Source organism: Notolepis coatsorum, assembly GCF_963971535.1.
Source record: "Notolepis coatsorum genome assembly, chromosome: 8".
In the NCBI taxonomy this organism is placed as follows: domain Eukaryota; kingdom Metazoa; phylum Chordata; class Actinopteri; order Aulopiformes; family Paralepididae; genus Notolepis; species Notolepis coatsorum.
The window spans coordinates 86,935,746-86,951,603 of NC_140172.1; the positions used below are offsets into that span (position 1 = coordinate 86,935,746).

The following is a 15,858-nucleotide window of genomic DNA, read 5'->3' on the forward strand; positions in this document are numbered from 1 at the left end:
TATAATTATAATTATTTTAATAATAATAATAACACTTTGACTGCCATGAAACGTCTTTCCACGTCATTGCTGGCCATGCTCAAGTTTCCGGGGGACGCTGTACAGCGTCCTTATATCAATATTTCAGAAATCTGCGATCGGATTCATATGTCCCCTCCGCTGGCCTGAGATCCACCAGCAGGACCCACTGAGCTCTCTGGCGGTTCAGGAGTGCCATCTGGTGGCCGATCGGCGCAATCGCCAAACAGGATGTTGAATAGAGGTTGTCATGACGACCGTAGTACTTCCGGGCGCTCGCTATAGTTCATGGGACTCTGGCTCGTCACGCTACACGGTGAACGATTGGCAATAACTCGATAAACAACATGATTTGGACGTATATACCATTATACAAGCTGGAGATGGACCGGGTAAAAATATATCCCATAATGATAAAATTTCTACTCGACGATGATCGCCCAACGGCGCGCGGAGACTGGGGTGAGTTTCAGCGTGTAACGTTACCGTCTTTGATACTAACTGCTATTATCAACATTTGACCCACATTAGATGATTGGTATAACGCTGCCCACGGAATTATAAACGCCCCCTCGCCCATCCGGTCAACATCAGATGACGTGTAGTAACTTCTAGAAGTACGTCTAGTTGGAATTTTTTATATCGCGCTGATTGCCATCAAACTGTATTTCATCATCAATATAATGCATTTGGGGCTATATATCACGTTCTGGAGAAAGCTGCAGAAAGAGATGAAAACATACTTATACATTAGACCATACTTTACTATGAATATGTGAATGAAAAAGTTTAACGTTGCTACACAATGAACAATACATATAGGACTTTGAATGGGCCCTAATAATGGCAATGTAGCAATAGAATTTAAAAAGTTATAGCCCTGCAAAGAAGGGGACTTTCTCCATAGACAAATAGCGCTGGCAATCTATGGTATATCATGAATTTAACCTTAGGCAACCAAAATGATAATAATAATAATAATAATAATAATAATAATAATAATAATAATAATAATAATAATAATAATAATAATAATAATAATAATAATAATAATAATAATAATAATAATAATAATAATAATAATAATAATAATAATAATAATAATAATAATAATAATTATAATTATAATTATTATAATAATAATAATAATAATAATTATAATAATTATTATTATAATAATAATAATTATTATTATTATTATTATTATTATTATTATTATTATTATTATTATTATTATTATTATTATTATTATTATTATTATTATTATTATAAGTAGTAGTAATGGCAGCACATTGTTGATTTGTAATTATTAATCTCAGACACCTGTGGTCCATGTGGTGTCTTATTGTTATTATGAATATTATAAGTAGTAGTAATGGCAGTACATTGTTACTGTGTTAATTGTGTTTCTGTTCTTCAGTACAAAATGATATAGGCTACTGATATACTGAAATGTTTTGGTTTTGCTTTCATCATTAATCTCTCTCTCTCTCTCTCTCTGTATCTCTGTCTTCAGACCTCTTCTTAGCAGACAACATAGAAAAATACTTTGTCTCACCCACGCTGCTCTCCGCTCTCCGACTGGCTCGCATCGGCCGCATGCTCAGCTTAATCCGCTACGCCAAGGGAATCCGTACCCTCCTGTTCTCCCTGATGATGTCACTTCCTGCCCTGTTCAACAACTGCCTCCTGTTGTTCCTCATCATGTTCATCTTCTCCATCTTCGGGATGTCCAACTTTGGCTACGTGAAGAAGGAAGCCCTGCTGGACGACATGTTTAATTTTGAGACGTTTGGGAACAGCATGATGTGTATGTTTATGATAACCACCTCCGCCGGCTGGGATGGCCTTCTCCTGCCCTTCATGAACAGCCCTCCAGACTGTGACCCTTTAGCAGAGAACCCAGGGACCGGAGTGAAGGGGGACTGTGGCAGTGCAGGTGTGGGTATTGTCTTCTTATGCAGTTACCTCATCATGTCCTTCCTGGTGGTGGTGAACATGTGCATCGTCATCATCCTGGAGAACTTCAAGGTAGCGATAGGGGAGAGCGCAGACACTCTCTGTGAAGACGACTTTGAGATGTTCTACAAGACCTGGGAGAAGTTTGACCCTGAGGCCACACAATTAATTCAGTACAGGTACTACTACTATTACTACTACTACTATTACTACTACTATTACTACTATTACTACTACCATTACTACTTTTTACTACTACTACTACTATTACGACTATTACTACTACTTTTTACTACTATTACTACTACTACTATTACTGCTACTACTCCTACTTCTACTACTTCTACTATTACTACTACTATGACTTATACTACTACTATTACTTCTACTACTACTTCTACTACTATTACTACTAATATTACTACTACTACTACTTCTACTACTACTAATACTACTAATACTTCTACTAATACTACTGTTACTACTACTAATAATACTACTACTTCTACTACTTCTACTATTACTACTACTGCTACTACTACTTCTTCTACTACTATTACTACTTCTAATATTAGTATTACTACTACTACTACTACTACTACTACTACTACTACATTTACGTTACATTTTGTAATTTAGCTGACGCTTTTATCCAAAGTGACTTCTGTACAACAAGTCAGCAGGAGGAGCACAACTCTGGCAGCTAAGCGTAAGTAACATTGTGTCAAACACATGTCGAACTTGAGTGCTACAGACTTGAGTGCATATTAGCATAGTAGGTAATAATATAGGTAAGGTCGATTCCTTAGTAGGAGATAAAGATAGTACAATCAATTCCAGCCCCATTTCAGATATTGAGTCAAGAAAAGTCGACCACAGAAAATTGGGGAGGGTTTCGGCTGTCCTGACTGTGGTGGGTAGTTCATTCCAACATTGTGGAGCAAGAACCGAGAATAGTCGGCTTCTCTTTGATGACCCCCCCGGAGCTTGGACAGGAGTGGGTCTGAGGCCAGAAGATGTAGAGCGGAGGGGTCTTGAGGGTGTGTAGTTAGAGACCATTGACCGGAGGTAGGCGGAAGCCTTTGCTGCATGGTATGCCAGGTCAAGGATCTTGAAGCGGATTCGTGTGGCAATGGGAAGCCAGTGCAGCTCTCTAAGTAGTGGGGTAACATGGGCTGACTTTGGTAGGTTGGAGATCAGGTGGGCCGCTGCGTTCTGTATGAGTTGAAGTGGCTTGGTGGCGGTAGTCGGTAGACCAGCTAGCAGTACATTGCAGTAGTCGAGGCGAGACATGACTGTTGATTGCAGGAGGAGTTGAGTGGCTTCTTTTGTCAGGAAGGGGCGGATCCTTCTGATGTTGCTCAGGAAGAATCTGCAGGTTTTGGTTGTTTCAACGATGTGAGCAGAGAAGTTCAGCCGGTTGTCAAGAACTACACCTATGTCTGACAGACAGGCCGAGATCTGCTCAGAGACTTGGATATTTGTGGGAGGAAAGGAGAGGAAGTGTTGAGTGTCATCGGTATAGCAGAAGCGGAGGGGTCCAAGGACCGAGCCCTGGGGGACACCTGTCTGTAGGGGCAGGGGGGCCAACAAAGTACCTCTCCATGATACTTGGTAGGATGCAAGGAGGATCTGATGGTTGACTGTGTCGAAGGCTGCTGAGAGGTCCAGGAGAATCAGGACAGAGAAGAGTGAGGTGAGGTGTGTCTTTTTATACTTCCTCTCAGCCTCTCATTTACATTTCATTACATTTTCATCTCATTTGGCTGACGCCAAAGCGACTTACAAGTTCTGTATGACAAGTCAGCAGGAATGGTAAAACTTTTTCAGCTGAGTAATAATGTTCATCAAACAGTGCTGAAACTTTGGTGCTGCAGTATTGAGTGCTGCATAGCCATGCAAGACATATTAGTATAGTAGGAGGAGTGCATGGTAGTATAGGATAGTAAGTTTAGTGGTTTATCTTTTTCTTCATTTCAGATATTGATTGAAGAAGTGTGTCTTTAGTCAACGGCTAAAGATTGGTCGGGATTCGGCTGTCCCAACTGTGGTGGGAAGTTTGTTCCACCATTGTGGAGCGAGGGGTCTGTCTTTCTTCTCTCACTGCATCTGACAGCCATAGTTACTAGTACTACTACTACTATTACTGTTGTGTACACTACTGATGTCCCACACTGGTTACGTGGTTACGTCATAAGGAGCGGATGCTGCACATCCAGGAAGCGACATGTATGCTGAGAGCAATGCTAGTGCGTTTGCACTAGACCGGAGAACTTAATAAATGTTTAAATACGGAGTTGATTGTTGGAATAAGCAATCAATATTTAACAATTACTACCTCTACTTCTACTATTACTACTACTACTTCTTCTACAACGACTACAGTACTTATATTACTACTACTACAAAAATGTAAATGTTGCCGTTAACAATTAACAGCACATTGGCCACAGTTGCCATTTCAAAATGGTCACCTGTTACTTGATTCTAATCACTGTTGTTTGCCTACCAAGATGTCCGCCATGCTGTTGTGGAATACTATTTAACTCTTGAGATACTGTATGTTACTCTACTTCTATTCTATGCCATTATTATTCTAATAATTCAGTTGGTTCTATGTTACAGTGTTCTTTCAGATTTCTGCGACACACTGCAGGACCCCCTGCGGATCTCCAAACCAAACTCTGTCAAACTGATCAGCATGGATCTGCCTCTGGTCCCTGGAGACAAGATCCATTGTCTGGATATCCTGCTAGCTCTCACTACTGAGGTACACAGACACCCACATACTGTATGTATATGGGGTGTACAGCATGCTTGGACCACACCAGTTCAACTATGTGGTATGTGGGGGAGGATCATGGCAGATCACTTGGAGTCTGAAGGTGATTTAACTATAAATGAACACAATACATCTTTAGATAATACAGTACTCAACCTATACTGTCTTTAACTATAATGGACACAACACTCTAACTTACCATCTTTAGATAATAAAGTACTCAACCTCTACTGTCTTTAACTATGAATGAACACAACACTCTAACTTACCATCTTTAGATAATAAAGTACTCAACCTCTACTGTCTTTAACTATGAATGGACACAACACTCTAACTTACCATCTTTAGATAATACAGTACTCAACCTATACTGTCTTTAACTATGAATGGACACAACACTCTAACTTACCATCTTTAGATAATACAGTACTCAACCTCTACTGTCTTTAACTATGAATGAACACAACACTCTAACTTACCATCTTTAGATAATAAAGTACTCAACCTCTACTGTATTTAACTATGAATAGACACAACACAACTTACCATCTTTAGATAATACAGTACTCAACCTCTACTGTCTTTAACTATGAATGAACACAACACTCTAACTTACCATCTTTAGATAATACAGTACTCAACCTATACCGTCTTTAACTATGAATGGACACAACACTCTAACTTACCATCTTTAGATAATACAGTACTCAACCTCTACTGTCTTTAACTATGAATGAACACAACACTCTAACTTTCCATCTTTAGATAATAAAGTACTCAACCTCTACTGTATTGAACTATGAATAGACAACACAACTTACCATCTTTAGATAATACAGTACTCAACCTCTACTGTCTTTAACTATGAATGAACACAACACTCTAACTTACCATCTTTAGATAATAAAGTACTCAACCTCTACTGTCTTTAACTATGAATGGACACAACACTAAACTTGCCATCTTTAGATAATAAAGTACTCAACCTCTACTGTCTTTGACTATGAATCAACACAACATTCTAACTTACCATCTTTAGATAATACAGTTTGAAAACATTGTTCCTCTGAAATCTTTAAACGTAATTATATGATTGTCTAAGGTTGATGTTGTGATGGTTGCAGGTACTGGGAGACTCCGTGCAGATGGACACTCTGAAAGCCAAAATGGAGGAGAGGTTTATGGCCAACAACCCATCCAAGGTATCACATTAGAGTTCGTATAGGTGACTGATTCTTCAGATAAGGGACAAAACATGTTTTAGAACTCAATTAAAAAATATATATTCTTCATTCATTTGAAATGTATATATTTGTAGAGAAAGGTATTGGCTATCAAACCATGTAAAGGAACACATTCTGAAAATAAACATTATTCACTTCATAACTCTGTCAGACGTACTAAAAAAGTATCTTATTTTAATTTGTTCAGTCCAACAATAATTGAAAGTCCTCAAGTATCTAATAGTATTCTTCAGTTACTCTGATAAATAATACAATACAATATACACAACACATGCATCGAGTGGCCTGGACGCGTTCCAAGATGCTCGGATGAACCAGATTCCCCACCCGGATGACATTAGATGTGACACAAAGGGTAGGCGATACTGCCACCTAGCAGGATTTGGCCGGTATTGCACTCTCTGGGTCTCAGTATGGCTTTCAACGGTAACATAGAGGTCCGTGAGTGTAATATTGATATTAAAAAAAAAAAAAAAAAAAAAAAGGATCTAAAAACGAGTTTAGTCGTGATTGGCACTCAACACTTGGCGGCCAATAACGACTAAACTCGTGATTGGCACAGAATGAGTTAACAAATAAACAACAACAAACTAAATAATTTTATCTTCTTAACACATCCACCGCTGGAAACGGCTTACGACGTGTTTCAAGTTCATGCGAATTCTGCCATTCCACGGCGTACAACGTTATTGAGATCATATTTAATTTTTTCGCCATGTTATTCATAATTCCCTCACGGAGCCTGGTCTGATGCAGTGGGAGCCTGCACAACTCTGCAACGCTTCAATACTGCCGCCTGGAGGATGATCGGCGAGTTGCAACCGGAAGTGGATCTCTGGAGATCTCCGGTGCATCTGGCAAATGCGTCCGGCACTCGCATATTGTTGCGGGACTGTAGACACACGTCCGTGTGTAGCGATTGCTGCTATAACGCAATAATCGATACGATTTGGGCGTTTATTATGATTATACAAACCGGAAATGGATTTAGGAGATCGGCGTCAAATAAGTGGGATCTTTTTACTCCAGTCTCATCGGCTAACGGTAAGAGGATGCTGACGTCATTTTCAGCGTGTTTGTTTATTATTATCCATGCAAACTGCTCTGATAAATATATCACCCATACTACATAAAGCATTTACTGACGATCACAGAATTATAAGTCATAACGTTTAGGATTATGTACAGTTGAAATTTTTTATATAGCGTGTATCGCCAACAAACGACAGTTGATAATCTATATATGCGTTTATGCCTATATCTCACGTTCTAGGAATTACTGCAGAAAACGATAAAAACATATTTATATTCTAGACGGTATTTTCGTATGAATCTATGAATGAAAAAGTTAAACGTTCCTACATCCTGAACGATAGATAATCGATGTTGAATGGCCCATAGTAATGTCAATTTAGAAATACAATTTAAAAAGTTATAGCCCTGCAAAGAAGGTAAACATCTCCATAGGCTTAGACTGGTGGCAGTGATCATACATTGATGGATATAAGCGTGGCAGGGAATGTGTTAACTAGCTGAAATTAAGCTAAGCTAAGAAGCTAATACACGCCACTCAATATATAGAGTCTGTGGCTAAAACGAATTTTTTTTCACTTTTGTGAAACAAGACTAGCAATCTTAAAACAGACAGTTTCCTCAAATGTTCTCAGATTAATGTGCACCCTTCATCATTTTATAGTATCATCTCTTATTTTCAGAAAGTATAAAATGTCTAGAAGTGCTGTTTTACCAGCCGTCACATTTGTTAGTAGTGTTGTGGAAAGGTTGTTTAACACAGCAGGAGACGATATTTCCAATTGTAACAAATAGGTAATTTATTTAAGAAAAGAAGTTCTTTAACAGCAAGAGCTATGGGTCAAAGAGGATCACCACAGCTTGAACAAAAACACTCTGTCCTGGATCCCTTTGCCTGTCCCTAAATCCCCTCTCAGTCCTGCCCCCCCATGACAGATATGATGACGTATCACATCATGTCAGATCTGACATGACGTACATTAAGATGATACGTAGATTTAACATCGGAGAGAGAGAACATGAAGAGAGATAAGCAAGATATGATATCCACACACGATATGATGTAGAGAGTGAGATGTGTGTGTGTGTGTGTGTGTGTGTGTGTATGTGTGTGTGTGTCTGTGTGTGCGTGCGTCTGCGTACAGACGTATGTGTATTGTATGTGTGTATTGTGTATGTGCGTGTCCGTGTGTCTGTGTGTGTGTGCTGTGCCTGTGTCTGTGTGTGTGTGCTGTGTATGTATGAAAGAGAGAAAAGAACAAGATAAGATTACCAGCACACAATGTGCCGTACTGAAATGTCCCTCTGTCCAAGTTGTTTTAAGAACGTCAGCCAGACCGTCTTTCAGCACTGCTAGTTGACCTATATTAAACTAGTCCACCTCATACACATTTTCCCCAACATTCCCCCATTTGGGGCTATCCCTAGTCCCACCCAAATCATATAACCAAGAAAATGTGAACGTCTAACTAAACAAGAAACCTTACTTCATTCACTGGACCCCTAACGGACCAACAAAGGCTGACTACCGTTCTCACAATAAACACAAAACCGCTCAAAACAAGAGTAATAATAAAACATCAAAAAAATACCCCAATTTATAATCCTAACCTGACAGACAAATCCCCCCAACCTCCACCGCTTACCAAATGAGCCACAGTTCCGGCCGGAAACCGCGACTCTCATCAGGGAAAGGAGAAGTTGACCGTCAGAACTAAACATAGAACATCCCTCCCAAAAAAATGACATTGTCTCTTCCATAACATTGAGTCCCAGTGTCCATCGCTCAGCCCCCCTTCCATGCCCACGCCATAGTCTCCTCACCGTATTGCCAAAAGTCACATTTTGCCAATACAGCAACCACCACGCCACACCTCCAGTCCTCGTAGAAGCATGTCCCCATGCCTGGACGGGAGGCGCTGGTACCGACCTCACCACGTGTCCCCCCATCTTCGACGGGAGGTGCCCATCTTGCCCACTGCGTTAGCCCCCCCCTTTGTCCCTCCAGTCCCCAGAACCGATCCCCCGACCACTTCTTCTCAATGCTTCCTCAGGCTCAGAACCGACACTCTGCCGATGCCCCTTCCCATTCCGGTTTGACCAGGACCACAAGTAAAATAAACAAAAAATAATAAAAAAATAAAAAACAATGCAATGATTTTCAATGGTTGCAATCTCTATGCCGAAGGATCATTAGAAAATCAGACTAAAATTTCTAGTTAAAGGAATAAACCAACAAAACTGCACTCAGACCATCCCCCGTCACTCTTAAAGGAAAGAACCAACAAAAAGAAAATGTCCCTACCTCACCATACCCCTAATCCTCTATCCCCTCGTCTCCCTCTAAGGCAGCATAAAGCTGAGGATATGGCCCGATTTGTGGCTCAATCTCTTTCTGTCCCACCATCAGCATTTGGCTCGTTACGTGTGAAGTTACCAGCCTACCCAAGAGAGGCATACCACAACAGAAAAGGAGAACCAATATCAACCCTGCCACCCCGATGGATATCCCCGTCTGCATCACTATGCTTCCCCACTGTCCCAATCTTTCCAACACCCCACTCCCCCACCATTCTTCATTCCGGCCAGAATTCCCCCTCAACTCCTCCCTCAAATCCTTCAGCTTAGCCATGGCCTCGGAGAACTTTCCCCCTGGCCCCACATTCGTCGGAATGAATGTGCAGCAGTACTGTCCAAACATGGAACAGACTCCACCCTTCTCCGCCATTAACCAGTTCAGAGCCTGTCTATTCTGCCACGCCACCGTACTGGTCGCGTGCATCTGGTCCCCCATTGCATCCAACGCCTCCTCGGTGTAATTGAGATACCGCTGCTGATTATAAAACAAATAGTTGATCCACCCGGTGTTCTTATTGACCGATATCCATGGCAGAATAGACTCAAACCCTGCCGCAATCTCATTCTTAGCCATGAACTCGGCTGGAATGCCCCTTGGCTGTCCTATGCTGTCCAGATACACCCTTGGGTCTGCCTTGTAGCTACGCTTCGTTCGAGAGATAGGAGACTCAGAAGGTCCTTCCGTCACTGATAATGGTAGGACCACCATTGGCATGATCGCCTGAACCCGGGCACATCTACCTGACCAATCTAAAGGAAGTGTATTCCTCAACCTCCTACCGCCGCAGAGCCAGTATTGGTCCGCCAGTGCCATATCCTGGACATGAAAAGGGCAAGCTACAGGCCGTGGGTTGGTATCCACTCCCTTTAACACGACCCCGTGTCCACACTTTCCTTCTTTCGTACAGTTAGTCGTGATGCTCCAAATAGTAGTGCACCGCCCCTCTGCCACCTCCCCTACATCCCGGGTCCCCTCCTTTTGCAAGCACTCGAAATCCTTGGTCAGCCATAGTTTGACACCTCTGGGTATTGGCAACCCCGTCGCTACCCCCTGCACACGTACATCCAATTTCCTACACCGTTCCCGCATAGTGACATCCTTGAAATCCGTGACGTTTCCTGCCGCCTTAAAACGACTAGAGCCGAGAAACCCCAAACACTCTGCCTCGCACCAAGGGCGACTATTATGGGGCCCCTCCCATGCCTCTGCGTCCCTGTCACACTGAGCCCAACTGAACTTCGTGCCCTTCACCAGCAGCCTATCCGGACGTGCCTTGGAGCAGACATAACAATCCTCTATCTGATTCTGCGCGCTCGTGTACTGGACCCACTTAAACCACTCATTCCCTAAAGCCGCCCTATACATCGGGTCAGCCTCTGGGTCTTCCTCGTCATAGTCATAGTCGCCCCCATCTTGTTCCCCGGAAGGAAGCAAACCCCTCAACCTGGCCCAGAGTGAGCCCACTGAGTCCCTCAACGTTCCGGCTGTTCTCTGGAACATATCCTGTCCCCCCACCTCTTCCGACTCAGTGTCCTTGACCTCCCTTTTTCCCCTCACCCCTGTCCCCTGTGATTGGTTCGGGACAGGCTCAACTCTCCTATCTACCCCCACAACCCGATGCTCGTCAGTATAATGGTAAGTATCCCCGCCTGTAACGGGGGAATGGTCAAAATCAAAAACATGCCCTTGCGGTCCTACGGGAAACACCCCGTTTGGTTGTAGTCTTATCTTCTCCCCCCCTTCCTCGATGGAGGGAAAAGGGGGCGCCTGATTCTGAGCCTGGTCATGAAAGTCTGCTGGTACTTGAGCCTGAGCGGGACCCCGTGGGACTCCTACCCACTCAAACCCGTCATCCTCAAGGCCGGGTCGACCGTGACGGTTCTTAATGACGTCGTTGTGCCCGGCCGACCGTCCGCACACTGCTGCCAACATCTGCGGGAGCATCAGCAGGCACTGCACCTTCCAGTTGCCGTCTCGGACCCTCCATGTCGGGTTCTGCATAACTGCGATCGATTGTATCCCCCAAGAGATCGCCGCTGGCCTTTATGCAGTGATTGAAGTGGAACCAGGTCGCTGATCCCTTGACTTGGACTGCCGTTCCAGTCGATCGGATCACCTCGTACGGGCCCTCTCTCCGGGGTGATGACCACTTTCTCTTGTGGACCTTTACGAAGACCAAGTCCCCAGGGATCAGTCTCGGTTTGGTGGCTTCCTTCTCCGCCTCCTTCTCCCCCTTTCTCTCCTTTCTCTGCTCCTGTCGAAACACAGCTTCATGTATTTTAGTCACTTGCTGAAGATATTTTTTCAGATCTTGCTCAAAAATATCTAATGCCGGGCCCCTAGCCAGGTGTCTAAATGGCGGTGCTGGCATGCTGCGGCCTGTAAGCATTTCATGCGGTGTTAGCTGTGTTTGGCGGTTTACGCTGCTTCTAATAGCCATCAGAGCAAGTGGCAAAGCATCAATCCAGTTAAGCTTAGTTTGCATACAGATTTTCAACAGTTTGTTTTTAATGACCAGATTGGCCCTTTCCACCTTCCCCTGCGACCCGGGACTATAGACACAGGAAAGGCGCTGTCTTATACCTAATTTCTGCATCAGCCCTTTAACCACCTTGTCGATGAACTCGCGGCCATTATCGCTTTGTAATATCGTGGGAATTCCAAATCTCGGAATGACCTCGCGACACAGGAACTTGATCACTGTGTCCGCGTTCTTGTGTTTAGATGGAATGGCCTCAATCCAGCGACTAAAGCAGTCCTCTACTACCAGGAGGTATCGTTTGCCCTGCACTGGCGTTATCATGTCTGTATAGTCCATAATCAGATGTCTGAATGGTCCCTCAGGGAGGGGTGTGTAAGCCGCCACTGTCGGTACTCCTTTGCGCACATTGCCCTGTAAGCATGTTAAACACCTGGCTAGTGTAACGTCAATTTGTGCCTGAAGCTTTGGGGACCAAAATCCCATTTTCGTGATTCGTTTCAGGGTCTCTGCTCTTCCACAGTGATCAACACCATGAGCCTCAGGTATCACTAAGGACAGAAGATCGATGGAGGCGACTATCAAACCGTTATGACTCCTCCACAGACCATCTGCCCCCCTTACAGCCCCCCTCTCCGTCCACGACTGTTTCTCGGCCTGCGTGGCTGAGTCCTGAAGATCACTCAAATTATCCTCAGTTACCTCAGTCGTCAGTTCGGCCGCAAACATCAGAACAGCCGTGGACGGCACCGCAGCCGCCGCCTTCGCGGCCTCGTCCGCCGCGTTGTTTCCCGTCGTCACAAAGGACAGGTCTTTTCTGTGTGCCTGGCACTTTACGATAGCAATGCTTTTGGGCAACTTTACAGCCTGAATAAGCGCCACAACCTGCTTGTGGTGAAGGATCGGTGAGCCGTCCGATTTCTTAAAGCCTCTTGCCTTCCAAATGGCCGCGAATAGGTGGCATACGCCATGCGCATACGCAGAGTCTGTAAAGATGTTAACCGTGCGATCTTTAGCTATTATGCATGCTTCTGTTAGTGCTATTAGTTCTGCAAGCTGGGCCGAACATGGTTGCATGCATTGTCCGGCCTTTCTTGTTAGTGTTTCTCCGTTAGGTTTGCACTGTACGACGGCGTATCCTGACCTTAAATTTTCCCCCTCCCGATAGCAGGACCCATCCACAAAAAGTGAGAGTTCTGCTATCGCGAGCGGGTCGACTCCCAAATCAGGACGGAGTTTCACGAAAGCCTGTACCTCCACCTCACACTCATGCGGTTGACCCTCGCTCGGGAGTGGTACCAGATCCGCCGGGTTACTGCCGTGGCATGTTTTTATCGTAACGTCCGAGTACTGCAGGAGCCTCATGTAAGCCTGTTGCCGTTGGCTGGTCAGAACAAATTTGCCTCTTTCAATCAAGTTTGCCAATTTGTGATGTGTCCAAATGCAAATGTCATATCCCATTGTCACGGCCGTTGCCTTCTCATACATCAAATGTGCTGCGGCCAGGGCCTGATAACAAGGTGGCAGACCCTGCTCTACCGGCGAAAGAGCTCTAGAGTAATATGCTATCGGTTGTTTTTTCCCACTCCCCCCCTGTGTTTGAGTCAGGACAGCTGTCGCATGCTGCGCTCTATGTGAGACGAATAGGTGGAAACACTTCTCATAATCCGGCAGCGCCAGGGCAGGGGCCTGTAACAACAGACGCTTAATGTTTATGAACGCGTCCTCCCCCTCCTCGGTCCATGTCAAGGGAGCGCGAAGCTTGTCTGTACCCGCCTCTTTTATCATCATCCTCAACGGCGCTGTCGCTATCGTATAGTCCTCCACCCACTCAGAGCTGTACCCAGTCATCCCTAAAAACGTCATCATCTGTCGGACCGTCAATGGCCTAGGTGCCTTGGATACAGCTTCGAGCTGCGTGGGTGAGATGCTTTTTATGCCCTTTTGAATGACGCGAGACAAGTACTCAACTTTTGGCTGGCAATACTGCAGTTTTGAACGGGATGCCTTGTGGCCTCCCACGGCTAATCCACTCAAAACTTTGATGGAGTCCTCATGGCACTGCTGACGTGTATCCGAGCAGATTAGAATGTCATCTGCATACAGTAAAACCGTGCTGAGTAGTGTGTCGCACACTCCTTGCAAGTCTTCCTTGAGCGCCTTCGAGAAGTAATGCGGCGAGTGCGCGAACCCTTGTGGCAACCGGGTGTAAGAGTATTGTTTCCCCCTGTGGGTAAAAGCAAACAGATACTGAGACTCTTTTTCCAATGGAACACTGAAGAATGCCTGCGTGAGATCAATGACCGTATAGTACTGCGAGCTACTCGGGATGTTTGTCAGGAGGGTGTGTGGATTAGCGACTTCCGCCTCTGGTCCAGACACCACGTCGTTCACCGCCCTCAAATCGTGTACCAGTCTGTACCTAGCCCTGTCCGCCTTTAGCACTGGGTGGATAGGTGTATTACATCTGGATTTGAAAGGGACGAGCACTCCCCCCTTTAACAGTCCCTCAATCTGATGTGATATAGCTTCATCCGACTCTGGCTTCATTGTATACTGTCTGATAAAGGGTGGTCTACAACCCTTCTTTAACCTGACCTTCACTGGCTGTGCCGACAATATTAGACCCACATCTGTGTCGTGTTTTGACCACAACCGTTCCGGGGTGCGCGCCAACATGTCCTGTTCCAGCAAAGCATCCGCCTCTGGAATAACGCAAGGGTCTCCTGGTAATCTGATTACTTGCGGTTTTGCCAAAACTGAAAAGGAAATCATTATTTTTATGAAACTCCCATCTGCGCTGTTCCAAATTAGCGGAGATTCCGTGGAGACCCACCTTTGAGTCTCGGATTCCTGTATCATTGAACCTAGATGTTCGGATTCGTAACCAGGATTTATTCTCAGATTGATGTGTGGGGCGGCGTCTCTTAGTCTATGTTGTTCCCGTAGATACTTACCCGTGTTAACCCTCAACGCCGCGCCCTGTCTCCCTACAATTATCGCAGATGAGTCAATCTGCACCTGCTCGGGCTGTCCCTGCAACCATGCCTTGTTCCTAACTAGGTCACTATTCGTCAAATATTGTAGTGTGCAATGTGCCTCCATGTTTGTTTGTCTAGACTGAGGCAGTTGGGTTTTCAGAAATGGCTCCCAGGGGGCACAGACCCTTTGCAGCTCTGCATCTATGTTGCCCAGCCAGAACACAGTGGCCTCTTTCTCCCCCGTCCCTTGTAGCATCATTTGGTACACGTCTTGTTCAATTTGAATCCCCTCAGGCGTACATAGGATTTTACAGCCTAGTTTACACATTGCATCTCGTCCCAAGAGATTGCGCGGGGTGCTGTCCGAAATTAATACAGGTATTGTTATGGTCTTGTTGTTATACGTCATAGAGATTGGATCTGATGTGGGTATTAATTGTGTTTTTCCCGAGAATCCGACCGTCCGAACATACTGTCCAGACTGGGGTAAGTGAGCGGCGTATTTTTGCTTTATGCAGGAAAAACCTGCTCCAGTGTCTGCCATCATCTCTGTTAATTTGCCCTCCACTAGGACCTGCAGAATAGGTTCTTGCTCAGCTCCCTTGGAAACCACAATCATTTGATTTCCCCCCGTCGCATTCTCTGGGCACCCCTAGTGATTACCCCCCTGGTTTCGGGGCCCTCCTGTCTCCCCCTGGTCGTGGGGCCCTTGTGACTCCCCCTGGCGCACGGGTCTTCCATACTCCGAGCCGGGACGGTATGGTTGCCTACATCTCATTTCCCTGTGTCCCTGCATGCCGCAGTTCCAACAGTGGAAACGGGGAAACTGTTGTTCGTTCCCCGGTCCCTGTGTAAACCGTGGGCCTGATTGCCCATTCCCTGCCTGCCGCCTGGACGCCTGGTTCTGTGAACTATAGCCATAGCTTCTCACTACCTGAGGTGCAGGCGGGGGTCCCTGGTCCTGCATGGGTGGAGAGGTAGCAGATGACACCATTACTGCCTGC

The 15,858-nt window shown here is 44.9% G+C and overlaps 1 protein-coding gene across 1 annotated transcript in view; it reads left to right on the forward strand.

Moving 5' to 3' along the window:
• Positions 1 to 15,858, forward strand: part of LOC311233663 (sodium channel protein type 4 subunit alpha B-like) — a 33,946-nt gene that overhangs the window by 11,719 nt on the left and 6,369 nt on the right. Inside the window, exons 3-5 of the mRNA XM_084320645.1 lie at positions 1,535 to 2,156; positions 4,603 to 4,747; positions 5,884 to 5,961. Of these exons, the coding sequence (XP_084176771.1) occupies positions 1,535 to 2,156; positions 4,603 to 4,747; positions 5,884 to 5,961 (845 nt within the window). The remainder of the gene's footprint in view (positions 1 to 1,534; positions 2,157 to 4,602; positions 4,748 to 5,883; positions 5,962 to 15,858) is intronic.